The sequence below is a fragment of the Carettochelys insculpta genome, chromosome 3 (genome assembly GCF_033958435.1).
Source record: "Carettochelys insculpta isolate YL-2023 chromosome 3, ASM3395843v1, whole genome shotgun sequence".
In the NCBI taxonomy this organism is placed as follows: domain Eukaryota; kingdom Metazoa; phylum Chordata; order Testudines; family Carettochelyidae; genus Carettochelys; species Carettochelys insculpta.
In genome coordinates, this window is record NC_134139.1 from 93,694,507 (window position 1) to 93,716,782 (window position 22,276).

Here is a 22,276-nt window from a genome sequence, read left to right on the forward strand (position 1 = left end):
CACAAGACTTGGAATTTGGTGGCTGAGGGCCCAATCCTAAACCAGTCTTAAGCACTTTGAACTTCCAATAAAGTCAAGGATGCTCAGCCATCAGAGAAGTGGGCATTGATCTTGATTCTGCTTTTCTCTTCCTAGTACTATAGGCAAGCTTCCCTGAAATTTCAGGCATACAAACACTGTGTTGCAAGTGTCATTTTCAGCAGAGCAAATTTCTGGCACGGGAAATGATGAACATGGAGGTCCATGCCCTGTCTTTTTGTGTTTGAATTAAAAGAGTCCTTGAAACAGGAAGAGGGTTTGATATACCATATAACCCAGCAAAAGGAATATGGGGCATTAAGAAGTTATTGTTCTAATAGTCTTTTCTATAATCTGTCATTACAGCGCCTGAAATCTAGCCTGACTGAATACCAGCCCAAGCTTTACCAGGTGTTGGACGATGGGAAAAGACTACTTTTTTCTGTCAGCTGTTCGGGTCTAGAAAGTCAGCTGAACCAGTTAGGAGAGCACTGGTTAAATAACACCAGCAAAGTGACCAAGGAACTGCACAGACTGGAGACTATACTTAAGCATTGGACAAGGTAGTGTTGTTATAAGACCCCATCATTAAGACGTTGTGCTTCTAATGGAGGCATTTTCTGTTCACATTTGGTAGAATCGGCCCAGTGAAGAATAGGGAAAGCTTGCCTCAGTGTGTTTTCTCAGTGTGTGGTTTGTCAAACCAGGAAGATATTAGTATTTTTTGTAATTTGATTTTTATTCGCTAACTGTTGGTCCTGGTTATATCATCTCTGGTAGGAAAATCTGACAAAATAGATTTAATCTGTCTTGTTTCTGGATGGAGGGTGTGGATGGCTGGAAAGTGACAAAAAGTACTTTTCTGCACCTGTGTTTAACAGTTCTAATTTAGGACCTCACTATTAACCAAAATTCAAAATGGAGCTGGGGCCCTAGTTTTCTACCAGCTTTCAATACCACATAATGCTTTTGTGGCTTTTAAGAGAGGAATGAGGTGTTCTTTGTAAAATTGGCCTTTGTGTTGAGAGACTGCATTAGAGACAAGGGTTTTCAATAACTGGTTTTGTCATTAACATCCTCACAGGTATCAGAATGACTCGGTGGAGCTGATCCATTGGTTACAATCGGCAATGGAGCGGCTGGAGTTCTGGACTCAGCAATCAGTGACAGTTCCTCAAGAGCTTGAAATGGTGCGAGACCACCTGAACGCTTTCCTGGTAAGTCAGTTGAAGAATCATAGGCACCTTTTTCGTTTCTGGTTACAAAGAAATGGTTCCACTCCTATAAGATTTATGTCTTTGTAATTAGGAAAATGTTCTCCGTGTGTGTGTGTGTGTGTGTGTGTGTGTGTGTGTGTAGATGAGCTGTATAAACCCTTTTTTTCTAAGACACTCTTTAAATGGCTGAAAGTGAAACAGCTCTGTTAAGTACAGAATGGCTATGAAAGACTATTAATAAACTAGTATAAATAATATATTGTAACCCCTATTGTTTGAAGTGATTGTGGTCCTTGATGGTTTGTATTCTTCTTGTACAAAGATTTTGTATTTTAATTAAAAAAGATGCCACCATGTCAATACGTATTTTAAAAGAAATTGTTTCCTGTTGAGTAAAGAAATAAAGTTAGTTTCATTTGGTTAGTATCACTTATTTTTCTCTGTGAAATCATGATCCATTTTATAGGAGTTTTCCAAAGAGGTTGATGCCAAATCATCCCAGAAATCCTCTGTTTTAAGCACTGGGAACCAACTCCTTCGGTTGAAGAAAGTGGATACAGCAGCATTGCGTGCAGGACTGTCACAGATTGACAGCCAGTGGACAGAGTTACTTACACGAATTCCAGTAGTACAAGAAAAACTACATCAGGTAGGTGTCAGAGGGGTAGCTGAGTTAATCTGTATCTTCAAAAACAAGAAGTCCTATGGAACCTTATAGACTAACAGATATTTTGGAGTATATTTTTGGACTTTGCCCATGAAAGGTTATGTTCCAAAATATCCGTTAGTCTGTAAGGTGCCACAGGACTTTTAGTTGTTTTTACATCAGGTAGGGGAGACATTTATGTCTACTACAGCTGTTAAGACTTGAAAGAGTGCTTATTTTGAAATAAGCGCTATTTGCTGCCTTAACAGTACCTATTTTGAAGTAGGACTTATTTCCAATAATGCCTATGTGTTCAGACGACATATTTTAAAATAGGTAAGTGCAATTTTGAAATACATTTTTGTGTGTAGTTATGTTATTTTGAAATAGCTTATGCTGAAATAAAGCTCCTGTGTAGATATAGCCTTAAAGAGATACTGTCTTTTCCCTCCAACCTCCTACCTGTGGGCTGCTATAGAAGTTTTTACTAGTCTGCAGTGCCTGAATTCTGTGGCAAATTTATCCTGTTTGCCCCACCCATAATCTGATTCTAGTCGGTGTTAGAAGTCCTTTGTTTTCATAAAACCCTTAAGTGTAGCTGTAGTATTACATTGTATCTTACAAACTGAAGCAAAAAGCTTAATGAGTTTTCAAACATATATATTTCTTTTATTGGAATAAAGTCTGGATACTGTATGTGAAGGAGCAGAGGTTTATTACAACCAGCTGTTGGAGTGGTTCTGAACTTGGTTGAGTTTCAGAATGCATTGACAGGCACCAAGTTATGCGTGATTATATAGAGAGCTGATAGTCAGAGGAAAGAATAGAAGCAGACAATCAGGAAATGAGCATAATCAATGAGCAATCAGTGAACAATCCAGATGAATTAGTGAACAATCTGGGAGTTACAAAGAGTTTCTGTGCACAGTTCACAGAACATTTTATCTATAAACAACAAGTCCTTAGAAGAGTGCAGTCCTCAACACTGATGTATAAAGTGATATCTCATCTGTAATACACTGATGTGCGGAGCAGTGATGTCTCATCTGGCGTCCTGATGTAATCTTTGCACGGACATGATCATTCGTGTTATCTCTGCAGAATCAAAGCAAGTGGTCAAAGCAGAAGATAGTGAAAGAATCGTGTCAGTCGCCCTTTAACTATAGTCCAATTACCCTCTCCGCAGGGTCCCTTCCTGGAATGTGGCTGCCTAGGGAGTTATTTAAATTAGCTGGGATGCCCTCCCCAGATGGCTGGGATTGGGGGTGCTTACCAGACTCCATTTTGGAACAATTGTTCTTAACAAATATCATGGCCTACTTCAGAAATTTATCCTATACTTTATTCAAAGCCATCTTGTACGGAGAATGGTTCAGGGTGGACATCCCATGCCCCATACTTTGGGGAACCCCCTGGCAGCCACTTTCTGTGGACAGGCCTATGGGGCCCAGGTTGGCCCTGTTGATTACCCAGCAGGGGGCGGCAGCAGGGGATGTCATCCCATACCTTGCAATCATTGCAGGAGCTGGAACTTCCCAGCTGCCTGCTTCACTTCACTTGCCTCCCAGCCCGCTGAACTCTGTTTCAGCATGGCAGTGGGGAGTAGCATGCTCTGGCCCCAAGCTGCTCCCCTGAGCAATGAAGGGCTCAGAGCAATGGGCTGGGGCCACAGCTGGGACGGGGACAGGCGGGCGCAGGCATCTCTCAGGCCTGCATCAGCGGCTGCCGTGGGCCCCACACCTGGGGCACTATGGGGAAAGGTGTTGGCTCAGGCTTCACGCTCCCTGCTTCCTCGCCCTCAAGGGACTGCACTGTATATTTTTATTACAATTTTATTACATGCAGTTAGAAGAAAGGGAGAGAGTAATTTCTTTGCATTTTGCAGTCTAGCCTTTTCGTAGCCTGTAAAGAGAAATGTCAGATTAGCAGGATTTTGCTAATATATATAGGGATTTCACCCTATATATATAGGCATAGGCAGAGTTCAACGCTGGATAAGACAAAAACAAGTGTAGTACCCAGAGGCACTGAGACCTCATCTGGGGTGAGTGAAGTCTCTGCTCTACAGCCTTGGCTGAGAGCCAGCTGGCCTTGAGCTCATGTGGTAGAGTACAGGGCTGTAGACCCTATGCTTTCAGGTTCTATCCCTGGGGCTGGCAACCTGGGTATGTCGGTGTTATACAAGGATAGAAGATGCTGCCTGAGGTCTTGAAGGGAAGAACTGCATGCCTGAAGTAGGAAGTTTTACTACTTCTTCGAGTGTCCCCGTGGGTGCTCCACATTAGGTGTTGGGCTCGCCTGGCGCCGCAGATCGGATCTTCCAAGCAGTTTCTGCCGGACCGCGCATGCGCCGGTGCGCACCACTCCTCCGCGCGCTCCCGGCCACGTGCGCGATCCGGTCCCCGCCAGTTCCTCTTAACCGCCGTCGGCTGCAGACGGAATCCGAACTAGGCTAAGGCCAAGTAGCGTATTCAACGACTTTATCTGTTTTTCTTTAAAGTTTTTTCAAGTACTTAGGCTACTGCAAGTTAGCCGGTTGTTATTTTTGCAAAAAAAAAAAAAAAAAAGCAACAAACAAACTACAAGCGGGACAGCTTCAATCCAGTCCCAGTAACAAGCGCCGGAGGCCAGGAGCATCGGGCCATCAGCCCTCCTGCTGAGGCAGGCCATCGGACGGGGAAAACAGCACAGGGAAGGTGCTAAGTACCTGCTTAACAACTGAAAGACTCACCAACAATGTCCTCTTCAGGCTTTAAAAAAATGTGAGTCCTGCCGAGAGGCGATTAAGGAGAGACAGGGAGATGCGGCTTAAAATGCTGCTTTTGATAAGGCCCTCCAGCCAGACGTGCCGGAGCGGCCGCAGCAGGAGGGACCCTCCGGGGCCCATAAAAGGAAAGCTGCCTCCCTCACTCCATCAGCGCAGAAACGGAGGAAAGTCTCCCCAACCCGATCCCTGCCGGCAGCAACAGCGAGCGGGACGGGAGGAGCGCACAGCCCCCAGCCGCAGCAACAGCTGATGGGCAGCGGCAGGGAGAGCCACGTGGAAGCGGCTCAGCCTCCAATGATCAGCCAGCCGCCCGGCACCGCAAGCAGGGCAGCAGCTTAAAACTGCTTTTCATAAGGCCCTCCAGCCAGACGTGCCGGAGCGGCCGCAGCAGGAGGGACCCTGCGGGGCCCATAAAAGGAAAGCTGCCTCCCTCACTCCATCAGCGCAGAAACGGAGGAAAGTCTCCCCAACCCGATCCCTGCCGGCAGCAACAGCGAGCGGGACGGGAGGAGCGCACAGCCCCCAGCCGCAGCAACAGCTGATGGGCAGCGGCAGGGAGAGCCACGTGGAAGCGGCTCAGCCTCCAATGATCAGCCAGCCGCCCGGCACCGCAAGCAGGGCAGCAGCTTAAAACTGCTTTTCATAAGGCCCTCCAGCCAGACGTGCCGGAGCGGCCGCAGCAGGAGGGACCCTGCGGGGCCCATAAAAGGAAAGCTGCCAAAAACGGAGGAAAGCCTCCCCAGCCCGATCCCTGCCGGCAACAATAGTGAGCGGGACGGGAGGAGCGAGCAGCCCCCAGCCGCAGCAACAGCTGATCGACAGCGGCACAGAGAGCCACGTGGAAGCGGCTCAGCCTCCGATAATCAGCCAGCCGCCCCGCACCGCAGGCAGGGCGGCGGCTAAACAAGCGCCGGTACCGGCGGCACCGCAGGCAGCGGCACCGACCCCCAGGGAACCGGCGGTGCAGAGCGCGCAGGCACGCAGCCTGCAGGCACCGGAGCACACCGCACCTGCGGCACCGCCCTCGAGCGTGCCAAGCTCGGTGCGCACGGGGCCGGGATCCCCTGTACGTCAGGGGGCGGAGTTACCTCCTCAAGGGAGGGGGAAGGCTGCACACAAGAGGAGGCATTACAGCCCCTCTCCGCACAGGGCTGTGGAGTTGCTTTCTCACAGCCCTCCGCTTATGTTACAGACTCCAACCAGAAGGTAGGGGTCCCCCCTAGCCTACCCGGAGCCCCCTTCTCTATTTTTTTGCAACCAGCCTCACCCTGGCTGGGACCACCTTCACCCTTCCTGGGGTTTGAACCGCTGGACTATTATGCAAAATCGCTCTCTCCAGCCCTCCCCCAGACGCAGAGGGTATGCACCAAGGGAGTGGTCTGGGTCACCTTCCCAAGAACAGTGCCTATACTGCCATGGTCGCCCCTACCACGCGGGGCATAGACACCATCGGCTATCTACCAGGGAAAGATCCCCACAAACGATCTCGTACCCCCGAGGGCAATTGCGACCGGGGACAGAGACTCAAGCATCTCAGGGGGGACAGGTTATGGAACCCCGAGATTTTCCCTTGCAAACCTCTAGTGAGAGGGTGTACCATCACCAGCAGGAACCGGAAGGGTCCACAGAGACGTATCGCAGTGGTTCCTCGCTCTCCTCCCCGGATGAGGCTACGGCCCCGGGGGACGTCCATCCTCCGGACGATCTCAAACAGTTCCAAGAGCTGTTTTACGAGGGTGGCCTTCACGCAAGGCATCCAGACAGCTAAGGTGCAAGAGAAACACCATAAGCTCCTCAAAAATCTGAGACCTCCGGCCTCCTCCAAAATAGCAATACCGCTTAATGACGCAATCTTGGAGTCTGCCACTATGATATGGCAGACTCCTGCGACTATTCCGCCTGTCCACAAGAGAGCGGAAAAAAAAAAAAAAAAAAACTTTGTGCCGACAAAGGGCACGGAGTTCCTGTTCAGCCACCCACAACCAAATTCCTTGGTGGTGGAGTCGTCGCAATGTGGGGGAACAGACAAACATGCCAAAAAGCTAGAGCTGTTGGGCAGAAAGGTCTACTACTCCTCCACTCTACTGTTGCGAATGGCAAATTACGCAGCGCATCTAGCGAACCATAATTTCGATAACCACATTAGGTTAACCTCCCTCATGGACTCGCTTCCAGAGGGCAAGAAACCAGTGCTCAAGGCCATCATGCAAGAAGGCTACGCGGCCTCGAGGACGGGAGTTCAGATCACCCTGGATGTTGCGGACTCAGCAACAGCATCCCCAGTACCACAGGGGTTACGAGCAAGGGCGACATCAACAGCACCAGCAGTACAGAACTCCCAGGCGTCGTTCCCAACCCAGCCGTGCGTCCTCGGGGCAGGGCCAAAGGCCACAAGTTTGACACACAGATCCAGGGCTGCACCATCACTACCGTCGCAAGGTCATCCGAAGCGGTTATTCCACCATCGCCTCCGACCATTCTATAACCAGTGGCGAAGGATCACCACAGACAAATGGGTGCTGGAGATCATAGCCACGGGGTACGCCATCCCCTTCCAGTCGCTCCCACCGCCATGACCTCCACCCAGGCCCCACCTCCAGGAGGCCTCCCACGTGGCGAGGCTCAAGCAGGAGGTAGACCATCTCATGCTCATAGGGGCAGTGGAAAGAGTGCCGGAGCAACTGCAAGGGAGAGGGTTCTACTCCAGGTACTTCCTCACGGGGAAAAAGACAGGAGGCGGGAGGTCCATCTTAGATTTTCGAGGCCTCAACCGGTACCTGCGCAAGCAATGCTTTCGGATGATCACAATCGCCTCCATCCTTACGGCACTAGACGATGGAGATTGGTTCGCAGCCCTCGACTTATAAGACGCGTATTTTCACATAACTATTCATCCGGCTCACCTACGATTCCTCTGGTTTCTCGTGGTAGGCAAAGAACATTTTCAATACAAGATCCTACCGTTTGGCCTCTCCTCGGCCCCCAGAGTCTTCACCAAGCCCTTGGCAGTGGTGTCAGCCTACCTGCACAGACGGGGTATTTATATTCCAGTATCCGGATGACTGCCTACTCAAAGGGGCCTCGAAGGAGGAGGTACTACGCATAATATGCGTCACAACAGGCACGTTCTCTCGCTCGGCCTGGTTATCAATCTGACAAAATCAAAGATAGACCCCTCGCAGGACATAGAGTACGTAGGGGCACGCATAAATTCTATTGCAGCGAGGGCGTATCTACCAGAGACTCCCTTTCGGGCCGTCGGCTCCCTCGTGCAAGTCTTCACCTTCAGCCCTACGGTGCTGGTTCTGACGTGCTTACAGCTGCTGGGCCACATGGCAGCAGCGGCGTTCGTACAACAGAACGCCAGGTTACACATGCGCAGCATGCAGCACTGGCTGGCGAGCGTATACAACCCGGCAGCACACACTGTTCACAGGGTGGCGTCGCCCACAACAGAGGTGCGCAAATCCCTGCAATGGTGGGTAAACCCCGAGAACCTGCTAACAGGGGTACCCTTCCACCAACCACACATATTGGTTTTTCTTACTACAGACGCCTCCCTCATAGGGTGGGGAGCACACATGGGCGAAGAGGTGACGCAAGGGCTGTGGTCCTCCACGGAGCAGTCACTGCACACAAATATACTGGAGCTCAGAGCAGTGTTCAACGCCTGCAGACACTTTCGAGACCATATAAAAGACAAAGTAGTCGGGATCAGTATAGACAATACCTCCACCATGTTTTATATGAATCGGCAAGGAGGAGCTCGGTCCCGTGCCTTATGTGCAGAAGCAGTCCGGTCGTGAAACTGCTGCATCGCCAACAATATAACCCTAGAAGCCTCGTACTTCCCAGGCGTTCACAATGTGAAGGCAGACCAGCTGAGCAGGCGTTTCACACTCACGCACGAGTGGCAGATCCGTTCCCGATCTACTGCAACCGATTTTTCATGCATGGGGTTTTTCCCCAGATAGACCTGTTTGCTACTCAGCACAACAAGAAGTGCCCACGATTCTGCTCCGGGGCAGGACTGGGACGGGGGTCCCTAAGGGACGCCTTCGCGATCTCTTGGAGGGGCCCCCTGCTTTACGCTTTCCCTCCCACAGTGCTCATCCACAAGGTGTTGCAGAAAGCCAGGAGGGAAGGAGCCTGAATGATCCCGATAGTCCCAACGTGGGATCAACAGCAATGGTTCCCCCTACTCCTGCGCATGTCGGACCGGCCACCGATGCCCCTTCCGGTGGCGCCGGATCTGCTCACGCAAGCCCAGGGGTCCATAGTGCATCCGCACCCCCAAGGCCTGCGACTACAAACGTGGTTAATCCATGGCTCAGCTCCCTAGAGAGCACATGTACGGAGGAAGTGCAGCAAGTCCTAGAAAGTAGCAGGAGGACTTCCCCCAGGAAGACCTACAAGCAGAAATGGACTCGCTTTACGGCATGGTGTTCTACCAAACAGCTAGCCCCCCTTTCGGTGCCTATGGCTGTGATATTGGAGTATTTACTGGACCTCAAGAGAGGAGGACTCTCGCTATCCTCGTTTAAGGTCCACCTTGCCACCTTTTTGGCATTCAGACACGGAGAGACAGGGCACACGGTGTTCGCCCATCCCATGGTTACCAGGTTCCTTAAAGGGCTGGTAAACCTATACCCCCCCCTCGGAAACCGCTTCCACCTTCGTGGAACTTGGACCTGGTGCTTAATGCGAAAAGGGGACCACCGTTCGAGCCTTTGGCCACGGTTTCCCTCTGCCTCCTTATGATAAAGACGACCTCTCTTCTCGCAATCACGTCAGCTCGCAAGGTGAGCGAGCTTGCGGCAGTTATGGCAACGCCACCCTGCGCTGTTTTTTCCAAGGAGGCGGTAACCATACGGCTGCATCCAGCCTTTGTTCTTAAAGTTTCTTCTGAGTTTCATACTAACGAACCTATTGTTTACCCTTGTTTTATCCAAAGCCTCATAACTCTGACAAAGACGCGCGCCTACACCTCCTGGACGTGAGGAGGCGCTAGCTTTCTATATAGACAGGACCAAGTCCTTCCAGAGAATGGATAGACTCCTAGTCTCTATCGCTCCCAAATCAAAAGGAGAATGTCTCTCTTCGCAGAGAATCTCAAAGCACATCGTATCTTGCATTAAAAAGTGCTACAAACTCAAAAAGACTCCTTTCCTGGCCATGCCCAGAGCTCATTCCACTAGGGCGGTGGCAGCATCAACAGCCCTTTTTCAAGGGCGTTGCGCTAAAAGACATTTGCAGAGTGGCGACCTGGTCATCCTGTGACACCTTCGCCAAACATTACGCCCTTCACAGGGTATTCCAAGAGGATACCCGTCTCTCGACAGCGGTCCTCTCGGGGACAAGCTGCACATACTCCGATTACCCACCTCCTATCTTGGGTTACTGCTGGGTAGTCACCTAATGTGGAGCACCCACGGGGACAGTCGAAGAAGAAAGAAAGGTTACTCACCGTAGTAACGGTGGTTCTTCGAGATGTGTCCCCGTGGGTGCTCCACTACCCGCCCATCCTCCCCGCTTCGGATCTCTGTTTAGTGTTTTGCAGGAGCATCCGAGGCGGTTGGTCAAGGAACTGGCGGGGACCGGATCGCGCACGTGGCCGGGAGCGCGCGGGGGAGTGGCGCGCACCGGCGCATGCGCGGTCCGGCAGAAACTGCTTGGAAGATCCGATCTGCGGCGCCGGGCGAGCCCGACACCTAATGTGGAGCACCCATGGGGACACATCTCGAAGAACCACCGTTACTACGGTGAGTAACCTTTCTTTTTCCTCTGTTAACTTCTATACTATTGTACAAGATATAATGGCGTCAGCATAGAAGTTGTTGGGTTTTCTTTTCAATTTATTTTTTGTTGTTGTTTTCTTGCTAGGCAAGGCATGGGTTCAAGCAGGTGTAATTTTCACTATGTGACAAATGCTGTTAGAACGGGTAATAGTGAACACACTGAAAAAAAAAGGCAAAAGTTGTAATTGTGCCCACTGTATTAAATGGCTTGTCATCCATGCAAAATAATTCCATAATGTAGCTCTCTGAAACGTCCCCTAATGTAGGTTATATCCTTTTCTTTTTCCTAAGAAATAGAGAAACAACATAATAGAGAGCTATAAATTGCCATGATGGAGAATAATTTTCATGTAATTTTAAAAGTAAAATTCTGCACCAAAAGGTGAAGTAAAACAACCCAATTGCTTAGCAAAGTAAAAGAATCCAGTCTCCAAAATCCATTGAGAAATCAGCTGCCATAGAGGAGGGCATAGAAGTAGGAACTCTTTGCAATGGACTTGCTTATCAGCCATTAACAGTTAAGGAAGAGCTTTTAATATATTGTCCAGGGACCTGTGTATAACTACTACAGTGTGTAACGTAATTAGAACTCAGAATTAATAGGTTATTAAAATTCAGTAATGGAATCTTCACAGGCTCATGCAGATGCCTCCCTAAAATAATAGTGATAAATGGAAGGAAAGCAAAAATTGATTGCGCTGTTTAAAATGTAGTGTCTGTTTAAAGGTATTTTTACAGGTGTGTGTATAAAATACACTTCCAAAGAGAACTTACACTTTACAATTTGTAAACATCAGGAAACCCAACCAAATGATCTGTTAAGAATGCAAAATGACTGCAAAGAAATAGAAACTAGGCTGAATTAACAAAGCAAAGTGTTCTTTATTGATTCTGACAGAATGTCATTAATTGAAATCCTTTGCCTTTACAGCTTCAAATGGATAAGCTCCCTTCTCGTCATGCCATCACTGAAGTCATGAGCTGGATTTCTCTGATGGAAAATGTCATTCAGGAGGATGAGGAGAATATAAAAAATGTAGTAGGACGTAAAGCCATTCAGGATTATCTGCAGAAATATAAGGTAGTTAAGGGGGGATAGTTGGCAAATACATGATCTTTTTTGGTCCATTTCAGCATATCTGGTATTTAACAAGAGCTGCGTGTTCCACAACTTCAATACAAAAACAAGATGAGAGGTGCATAATTGAATTGTGTTATGATTGTGTTTTGTCCACAGACCACAAAAATTTTGGCAAATGTTACATATTGATTTATGAATTCTTTTTATACGAGTGCCTACTGCTGAACTACAGCCATGTCTTAGAAGGTGACTGTTTTCTAGGCCAAATGGGACAAAAATTCTTATGTATATGAAATTTGAAGGACACTTCTTATGTAGAATTTAAATTCTTAGCTTCAGTTCCTTGGCCAGGTTTCAGATTGGTAGCATTTTTACTCAGATAACTATATCTGCACATGTGAATTTTATTTTCAGTGTCAGACTTCTTTCTTCTAAAATGGCATCAATAACAAGAAGTGATTCTGTAAGTTTCTGCAGACATGTGTTGCCTCAAGGATGTTTGCTCAAAGTGTAGCAGAACTGGTGACTTTGTTTCCCCCACTGAAGTACCTGGTGGAGAGTGTATATAGTTGTGGGTATTCAGGATGAACTGGCATAAGAAAATACCCGTGAGTTATCGGTCATCCCTCAGGCAACAATTGCAAGAAGAGTAGCCATCCTGATTAACAAAGTTTCTTGCAGCCAGCCAGCAAAAGCCTTGTGGCTTGCTCAAGTGTCTCCAACCCTAACAGCAAAATGTGCAAATAAGAGGTACTATGTTCCACTGCAGGAATTCAAGTGTTTTTACTCTTACCTAGCACCAAACTCCTTATTTGTCATGGCCACTAATGAGAGTTGCAGCTGGGAGATTTAAGTTGATTCCAACATTCAAAGAGTGGCCTTGTTAAGATTTATTTCACTGCCTTGGTCCAGATGTGAATGAATAAGCTCTTTTAGCAAAATATGACTTTCTGTACTGGGAGGCAAAATCTAAATGGTCAGATAAATTGCCAAACTATTCCAAAGAGAATTTGAGGGTTTTCTGAGCAGAGGGTTGGCTGGTTGCAAATACCTCACTCCAGTCATCTCTTCATGTTACATATGTTTCCTCCAGGGCAGTAGCTTCTCTAATAGTAATCAAAAGGTCATCTTAGCTGCATAATTTTGGCACAGCACCAGCAATTCATTATTTTGGGAACCTACCCTTTGATGGACAATATTTTGTTTCAGGCAAGACTGACTAGGTGTTGCACTCTTTTTAAGATTTATGTGCCTACCCACTTCTCCCTAGGAGACTGTAGTCCAGCCATCAAGAGGTTCCAATACAAGCCTCCACAGTAATATTTTCAACAGTACCATTGGCATCCTTTCTATTCTTGGAGACCACAGACATATTGAGGAGGAAACATAAACCTCAAAAGAGAAGGGTCATCTTTCCCCAGTGTTAACCAGTCTTCTCCCCCTCAACCAGCTGTCAGGAAAACAATACAGCCGTCAGCAATCTTCTCATTCCCCTCCTCTGCTTCTGGGGGAACATTATCTCACTTACTCAGTGCATGGGAGACAATAACCTCAGTTAAGTACATCCTGACTTCTGTGAGACTGGGATATTCAATTCAATGTGTTTCCATCCCTTCTCCAAACCTTCTTCCCTGTCCCTTTTGAGAGATCTATCTCATTAGTCTGTATTCTTACAAGAAGATCAGACTCTGCTCACTGTGGTGGCAGTAGAGGAAGATAACTTGCAGCTTCAGGGTGTGTTTCTACCCCTGCTATTTCTTGATCCCCAGGTCCAAGGGACACCTGAGATCCATATTGGTGCACTGCCCTGTATCTTTAAGATACATGGCAATGTTGTCCAGTCCCAGAAAGTTCCTGAGATTTTGTGATGGGGATCTCCATTGCTTGCATAAGGTACTTCTCTTTAGCATGTCATCAGTGCCTCATGTGCTCACAAAAGGTATGGTGGTGCTTGCATACTGCATAAGAAAAAAAACAGAATCCATGTCTTCCCTCACTCTCTAACTGGCTGACCCTAGGGCACCCAAAAGCCAAGTTCATAGCCTCAATGGATCTACCATCAGTCTTTCAGTCATCTGGGATTTGCCCTTCGAAACAGCAACATTTATTCCCACTCAAGTTCATTGAGACCCTGTTTGACTCAACAATTTTAACCAGTTTTCCTTCCCCAAGAGAGCTTTCAAATAGTTCATAATTTCTATATGTCCCTCAGGTCTCATCCAGCCACCATGACTTGGACTGGACAATAAAAAGGCAGATGAAATTCAGTGTTGATAAATTCAAAGTAATGCACAAGAAAACATAATCCCAGTTAGACATATACAATGATGTGGTTTATATTAGTTGTGATTGTGGATAGTTCCAATCAACATGCAGCAGTAGTCAAAGTTAACTGAATGTTGGGCATCCATAAGAAAGGGGTAGATAATAAGACAGAAAATATCATATTGTTGCTATATAAATGCATGGGAGGCCCACATCTTGAATACAGTTTGCAGATCTGGTTACCCCATATCAAAAAGATATATTGGAATTGGAAAAAGTATGAAAAAGTCCAATAAAAATGATTATTGGAAGAGCTCCCATATGAGGGGAAATTAATAATAATTGAACTTTTCAGCCTGGAAAAGAGGTGACTAAGGCAGAATATATGATAGGGGGGCTATAAAACTGAGTGATATGGGAAAAAATAAATGAGGAGGTGTGTTGTTTGCTTCTCTTAACTCAAGAACTAGGGATTACCAAATGAAATTAATAAGCAACAGATTTAAAACAAAAGGAAATATTACTTCAGACCACATACAATCAGCCTGTGAAACTCTTTTGCCAGAGATTTTTGAAATGCCAAGAGAATATTTACAAGCTTCAGAAAAGAGCTGGATTCTAGGAGCTGGAAATGGGCAAGGGATGGATCACATGATGATTAGCTATTTTGTTCACTCCCTGTGAAGCTCCTGGCATTGATCGTAGCTGTAAGACAGGATATTGGGCAAGATGGACCGTTGGTCTGATCCAGTACGGCCATTCTTAAATTCTTATGGACTCATCTGAGATTGATATCCTACATGAACTCTTGTACCTACACAATGAAGTGTGTAATACCATCTTCACACTCTAAAATCATCATTGGTCAATCATCATTTAAGTGTCATTTAGACAGGTTGGTCCATCTCCCTCCTGCAGTGTTACACTCCCTCAAGCTCTGCCCTCTACATGTCCTCAAGTTCTGGGCAATTCACAGAGTTTATTGAGCTCTCTTTCCTGGCACTAAGGGCTTGTTCCAAATTTTGACCAACATCACAACAGCAATGTACTATTTAAATTAGCAGGGAGGGGCTCGCTATAGCCAGCTTTCCCTAGAAGCAATGAGCTTTTGGAAGTCTTGCACTGGAGGGGATATCACTCACATATCTGCACACTTACTGGGCACCCAGAATAAGTTGTTCAACTTCCTCAGCAGTAGGCTTTTTCCACAGTCATGAGTGATGTCCAAAATGAGCAAGCCTGAGGTCCATGCCTCAGTAGAATATACGTGTGCCCCTGTATCTTGGAGAACAACCCTTACAGACCAAGTAAGTAAACATTTTTTGAAAATATACTTTACACAAGTTGGTACATCCAGTTTTAAGGACTGATACTTTTATATTCATTTTTCAGTAATGTATTGTCTGGATATACATCTTGGTTTACTGCTAGAGCAGAAACAAGAGAGGCTATTTTCCATGTAACTCTCCAGAGTAAGCATCAAAAGTGATGATGGATGCTCCTCTTCTCCCCTCTTTTTTTTTCTTGCCAGGGCTTTAAGATTGATGTAAATTGCAAACAGTTGACAGTAGACTTTGTGAACCAGTCCGTGCTACAGATTAGCAGCCAGGATGTGGAAAGTAAACGTAGTGACAAGACTGATTTCGCAGAACAGCTTGGAGCAATGAACAGACGTTGGCAGATCCTCCAGGGCCTCATAACAGAAAAGGTAAGAAAAAGGCAAGCTGCTCTTCACTGTGTATTCAAGCATAGATGTAACTTATTCAGGAGCAGACATGCTCAAAGGGAATCATCACATCATCAGTAGTATGAACAGCCCCTTTGGCAAACCCAGCATCTCTAGTGTCAACATAATTGCTTCAGTGTTCTGAGAGACATGCAGTCTTCTTTCTGATCGTACCATAGATTCTTCAGTTGTACATTTATTGTAATGCATTGCCTAATTATTTAAATGATCCTGCATATTTATAACCAGTCTGAACACCAGGAAACAGAGGGAATGCTTTCTATTTTTCCAGTGACTATTAGTTGGAATGCTCAGATGATTCATGCAGTCTTAGTCTGTCATTCATGGCAAGCTGAGTTTTAAAGTGGGCATAAGTAAGCTCCTCTTACTTGTGAAATCCAACAGGTAGCAAATTCTGCTAATTTGTCAAAGAATACATAAGTATAGTTGTATTTTTGTTGTTTGTTTTTATAATAGAATAGCATAGCATTGACGTTCCCAATAAAGATCAGGAACCCATTGTGCCAGGCATTCTACAAACATAAAATAGAAAAGTAAATAAACTACAATCTTGTTTTAAAGTAAAATAATTAATTGATATTACCATAATAAGTGGCAATTATTGCCAGCCCTAAAAGCATAGAAATAAATTACATTAAAATAACCTTGGGCTTCTGTTCTTCACAACAAATGTTGTTTTACCCCTTCAGCATTCACCTGAAGAGAACTCCAGTCTGTACAAACTTTTATGGAGAAAACTCCTTCCAGATTTTTACAGTTTAGGATTTCAGTGGGCTAGATCATGGGAGTAAGACCCAAGTGAAATATTTATAGGAGTTGTTTTTTTTTTTTGCTGTTTAATCCTTAATGAATAGAAGGTCAGTAAAATCAAGCTTGACTGTCTAGTATGTTTAAATTCTAATGTAGGAATTCACTGAATGCTGAGGAAAAATACTGATTGGTGTTCATCTCCCTGGGACTTACTTTTATCTCCATAGAAGCTGTTTAATTTAGGATATATACTTATGTATTTCTGTTCAGATCCAGATGTTGGAAAGTCTGCTGGAATCCTGGACAGAATATGAAAACAATGTGCAGTGCCTGAAAACTTGGTTTGATACCCAAGAGAAGAGGTTGAAGAAGCAACAGAGAATTGGAGATCAGGCTTCAGTCCAGAATGCCTTGAAAGACTGTCAGGTAACTGTCTTGGAAACTGCAGGTTCTCTTTCCTCCATGTAGGAACACTACCTAACAGACATGGAGTGAAATCCTAGTTTCACTGAAATCAATGATGAAACTCTCCTTGATTTCTCAGTGGGACCAGATTTCACCCCCAAAGTGTAACATGCATAGAAATAATACTGTGCTGAATACATACCTTTATGTGAATACTAGCTTAATAATTACAATAGCAATACAAAAGCAGGGCTAAGCACAAATATGCTGCATTACTGTGGGTAAAAATGATATATTCTGTTTTCTGGGCAGCTACTTTCCTGGCTTTTGCTGTTATGAGCATTTCATTTAACTGTTTAAAAAACTTGTTTCTCCTCCTGATCCCCTCCCTTTCTTGATCGGAAAAATAGGCTTTCAAACAAATTTGGCCTATATGCTCCTCCTTATTGGAAAATGCATTGAGCCTATATAGCGTTAACTTGGTCCACGTCCAGGTAGCATAGAATTAGGGAACCACAATCAGCTCTCACTAGTCCCATGGTGACAGTATCATATTGAGGATTTTAAATGTCATACTTCTTTTCAGGTCAGAAAAAATTAAGTAGGACCCACTAAAGCACATAGCAGGGATCAGAAATTAGCCTGGAGATGGACTTGCAAGCAGAACATCAGCATGACACCAGGGATCAGATCCCTCCAGACTGATTTGACTTACGAGGCAACAAAAAATATGATCTATCTGCAGTGGTGAAAAATTCAAAGCTGTAAGCCCAACTCCATCCCCATGAGCACAGAGAGTCTGTAATTCTCAGGGCTAGGGTCCTGTTCAGAGGAACAGAGAAATTTCCACTTACTGGTCTTGAGAATTTCTTTCTCCCCAAACCTTCCATCAACACAATAATTATGACCCTACATTAATTAAATCACTATATAAATCTTCAAAATCAGAAGAGCTAGAATTTTTTTTCACATGGAAATTGAGATCCTAGAAAGTATAAGAGAATATTTTGGGCATTCACTAATTTAATAAATCCATCTGTATTTCTGGAAATGGAGAAGGTGGGTGTGTTTGGCAGTGTCAGAAGTTACTTTTTAAAGTTCTCTCCCTGAACTTCAAAATGAATCCAACTTGTGGTTTCAGTACAAATGACTTTATTATTTCATCAGAACAAAGCAAATAACTCATACAATGAAGCCACCATGGGTAATTAGCACAACTTGACCAAGCTGGCAGACTTGACTTGGCAGAGATCCAAAGCGTGATCCAGTTTATTGCACTTGTGGTTCCTTTGGGTCAGGGATGTCAGCAAATTCTCAGCTGTGTGAATGGCAGAACTTTGATCATTAGAAAAAAAATTGTTTAAAAAATAACTGTACCAGGGTGTCAAAGATCGTCAGACATCCAGTTAAATTAACACAAAAGCTACAGTTTATGTATTAACTGATGCTAAGACTGATCCAGTGTCACTTAAATAGTTAAGGGCAGCCTGGAAGTTTTTTTTAATCATAGGTCAGAAACAAAAAAGACTCTTTAACTGAGTAATCAGATTGAAAGGCTAGACATCTCAGTTTCCTCCACAAATATTTCTGGCTCCCTCTGTATTTCTGGCCTTTGATGCTTTGCCAGTCACATTAAACCCACTTTTTTTTTAAAAAAAAAGCAATCATATACAGATTTAAATGCATTTTAATACTAAAACCAGTTAGACTGGTTTAAAATGTCACATTTAATTGGCACTGCTAAAAAAGTGAACAATTGGCTGTTTTGTTATCAGATGTTAGGAAAATGATACAAGTATTATTTCAAAGTTACATTTTGGAGATGGGTCAAAGAGTCCAGGTTTTTTGTCTCTTGGTTTGTTTCTGAAACCTCGTTGATACCAAAGCACAGATCTGACCCGCCAAAACTAAGGATGGTGGAGAGTATGATAAATGTTCTACTTTTGGTCCATCACGCTGTATATGCCATTGACAATGTGAATGAGGAGAAAATATTTAGAAATGCTGGAATGCTAGAAAGAATGGTATGTGAAATACTTTGATGTCTGTCTGCTACTGTCTACATTTTAGTTACTAAAACAGACACCATAAATTCGAAAATAAGAGTATAAAGAAAATGCAAAGGCTTATAACAAAATCCAAAATAATAGAAATGTGGAAATGAGCACATGACATGGATAAGATAAATAATAGACTGAAATTCATCATACTTCTAAAACTTAGGAAGTTCTTATGTCTGTGTGTGCCACAGGGTGAAGCCCAAATTCTGCCCAGGCAATCTTACTGATATGGCATCTCAAGGGTGTAGCTTGGATTGATTTTTGGTCCTTAATACCCACTTGTTTCCTGAGAATAGATACTCATTAATATTTAGTTTTTGTTTGCGTAGTCTGTCTGAAGAGAGTAGCATTGTGTGTATAGAGGAGGTGGGGAGTGCAGCCTCATATGTCAAAGAGTAGTGTGCAACCCAGAGGGAACACCTTCAGATCCCAGTTGATCCCTTTACATGAAATCCAAGTATGCACCAGCAATTACTGCTTCATCAAGCTGTTAGGGATTTCTGCTTAGAAATATGACAGTCAGCGAAGAAAGCACACAATGGAGAGCATTTGCTGTCTCTGTCTTCTTGCACTCCTGGGTTTGTCACTCCACTCCCAAATTGCTGGAGCCTTGAAAAGTTGAGAAACATAAGGGCTCAGCAAGCAGAGCAGCTTATGAAGCAGAGCTACTGTGCTCGATTTTTTAATACATGTTGAATCTTTCTAGCATGACACTCTCTCATCTGGCAACATCTAGAAAAAAAAATATGCTGGAACTCAAGACCCAAACCGCTCCCTACCCCAGGTGGCTTAACCTGACAGCTCCAAACTACCCCTGCAGGCTTAATCCAACCCAGTATTCACTTATATTACCCAGGAGCTCCACATGCGGCAGCCCTCCACTGCTCTTTCTCCATGCCACCATCTGCTCTTCTCCACAGCTGTCTGGCTCTCCCCAGCCCTCCGGCTCCTCAGCATACAACACAGCAGGGGCAGCACCCTGCCACACTGAAAGAATAGGACTCAGTTTAATTGATCTAAAAGCCAGAACCCTCCTGCCAGCCATTAAACCAATTACATTAACTTTCAGCATGGCAGATAGAGAGCTGGAAGAGAGCAGCAGCAGCGGGAGCTGCAAATGGCTCCTTAGAGCAGTGGCATTCAATAGTAAATCAAGGAATGCCACATTTGTGGTTGTCATGGTTGTATATTCGCCACAGTCCCCTCCCCCTCTCTCAATAAATACCCTCCCACAAAGCCAGGTCCCCCCAACCACCCCCCCCAAATGCTCTACCCCAGAGCAAACACCCCACTCCCCCACAGCCAGGCTGCCCCAGCCCCCCAGCTGAATGCCTTCCCCAGAGCCTGCCCCCCTCAAATGCTCTCACCCAGAGCCAGGCACACCATGCCTCCAGAGCAGGTGCCCCCAGTTCCCCCGCCCATGAATGCCCTCCCGCTTCTCTATTGCAAGGTACCTCCAGCCCCCCTCCCTCAACTGAATGCCCTCCCCTTCCTCAGACCAGATACCTCCTGCTGCCCTCTACTGGATGCCCGACCCCTTCCCCAGCACCAGGTACCTCCAGAAACCCACCTAAACCCCCACGCGAATGCTGGCAAATTACTGACCTGGCACTGCAGGGGCCACTCCAACTAGAGGTGCACCAGGCTGCTGGAGCCACACAAGCACCACCCCATGCCTCTGGGATGCAGCTGCAGGAGCCACACGGGGACTGGAGGAGCTGCGTGGCTCCTCGCTGGAGCTGCACATGTGTGGAGCTGGGGTAAGGGGCACTCCACGTGTGTGGCTCTACTGAGCCACATTTTGCCACCCCCACTACCCCAAACAGGGACCAAAGCCCAGAAGATAAGAACATAAGAATAGCCATACTGGGTCAGACCAAAGGTCCATCCAGCCCAGTATCCTGGCTGCCAACAGTGGCCAATGCCAGGTGCCCCAGAGAAGGAGAACAGAAGACAATGATCAAGTGATTTATCTCCTGCCATCCATCTCCTGCCCTTGTACTGAAGGCTAGGGTACCATACTTTACCCCTGGCTAATAGCCATTTATGGACCTAACCTGCAAAAATTTATTGAGCTCTTTTTTAAAACCTGATAAAGTCTTGGCCTTCACAGCCTCCTCCGGCAAGGAGTTCCACAGGTTGACTGTGTTGTGTGAAGAAAAATGTCCTTTTATTAGTTTTGAACCTACTACCCATCAATTTCATTTGGTGTCCCCTAGTTCTTGTATTATGGGAAAAGGTAAATAATTTTTCTATATTCACTTTCTCCACACCATTCATGATTTTATATACCTCTATCATATCGCCCCTCAATCGCCTCTTTTCCAGACTGAAAAGTCCCAGTCTCTCTAGCCTCTCCCCATGTGGGACCCGTTCCAAACACCTAATCTTCTTAGTCGCCCTTTTCTGAACCTTTTCTAATGCCAATATATCTTTTTTGAGGTGAGGAGACCACATCTGCACACAGTACTCAAGATGTGGGCGTACCATAGTTTTGTATAGGGGAAGTATGATATCTTTTGTCTTATTATCTATCCCTTTTTTAATAATTCCTAACATCGTATTTGCTTTACTAACTGCTGCTGCACACTGCGTGGATGTCTTCAGAGAACTATCCACTATAACTCCAAGATCCCTTTCCTGATCTGTCGTAGCTAAATGTGACCCCATCATGTTGTACATGTAATTTGGGTTATTTTTTCCAATGTGCATTACCTTACACTTACCCACATTAAATTTCATTTGCCATTTTGCTGCCCAATCACTCAGTTTGCTCAGATCTTTTTGTAGTTCTTCACAATCCCTTTTGGTTTTGACTGTCCTGAACAAGTTGGTGTCATCTGCAAACTTTGCCACCTCACTGCTTACCTCATTTTCTAGATCATTGATGAACAAGTTGAACAGGATCGGTCCCAGGACTGACCCCTAGGGAACACCACTAGTTACCCTCCTCCATTGTGAAAATTTATCATTTATTCCAACCCTTTGTTTTCTGTCTTTTAACCAATTCCCGATCCATGAAAGGATCTTTCCTCCTATCCCATGACCGCCTAATTTACATAAAAGCCTTTGGTGTGGGACTGTGTCAAAGGCTTTCTGGAAATCTGGGTATATTATGTGCACTGGGTGCCCCTTGTCCGCATGTTTATTAACCCCTTCAAAGAATTCTAATAGATTAGTTAGACACGACTTCCCTCTGCTGAAACCATGCTGACTTTTGCCCAACAATTCGTGCTCTTCTACGTGCCTTGCAATTTTATTCTTTACTATTGTTTCTACTAATTTGCCAGGTACTGATGTTAGGCTTATCGATCTATAATTGCCAGGGCCGCCTCTAGAGCCTTTTTTAAATATTGGCGTTATATTGGCCGTCTTCCAGTCATTGGGTACCGAAGCGGATTTAAAGGATAGGTTACAAACCACTGTTAATAACTCCGCAATTTCACATTTGAGTTCTTTCAGAACCCTTGGGTGAATACCGTCTGGTCCTGGAGACTTGTTACTATTCAGCTTATCAATTAA

General features: G+C 45.4%; 1 protein-coding gene across 1 annotated transcript in view; it reads left to right on the forward strand.

Annotated features, from left to right (window-relative positions):
• Nucleotides 1–22,276, forward strand: part of SYNE1 (spectrin repeat containing nuclear envelope protein 1) — a 415,690-nt gene that overhangs the window by 292,989 nt on the left and 100,425 nt on the right. Inside the window, exons 106-111 of the mRNA XM_074990362.1 lie at nt 385–581; nt 1,103–1,235; nt 1,702–1,884; nt 11,378–11,527; nt 15,324–15,500; nt 16,560–16,715. Of these exons, the coding sequence (XP_074846463.1) occupies nt 385–581; nt 1,103–1,235; nt 1,702–1,884; nt 11,378–11,527; nt 15,324–15,500; nt 16,560–16,715 (996 nt within the window). The remainder of the gene's footprint in view (nt 1–384; nt 582–1,102; nt 1,236–1,701; nt 1,885–11,377; nt 11,528–15,323; nt 15,501–16,559; nt 16,716–22,276) is intronic.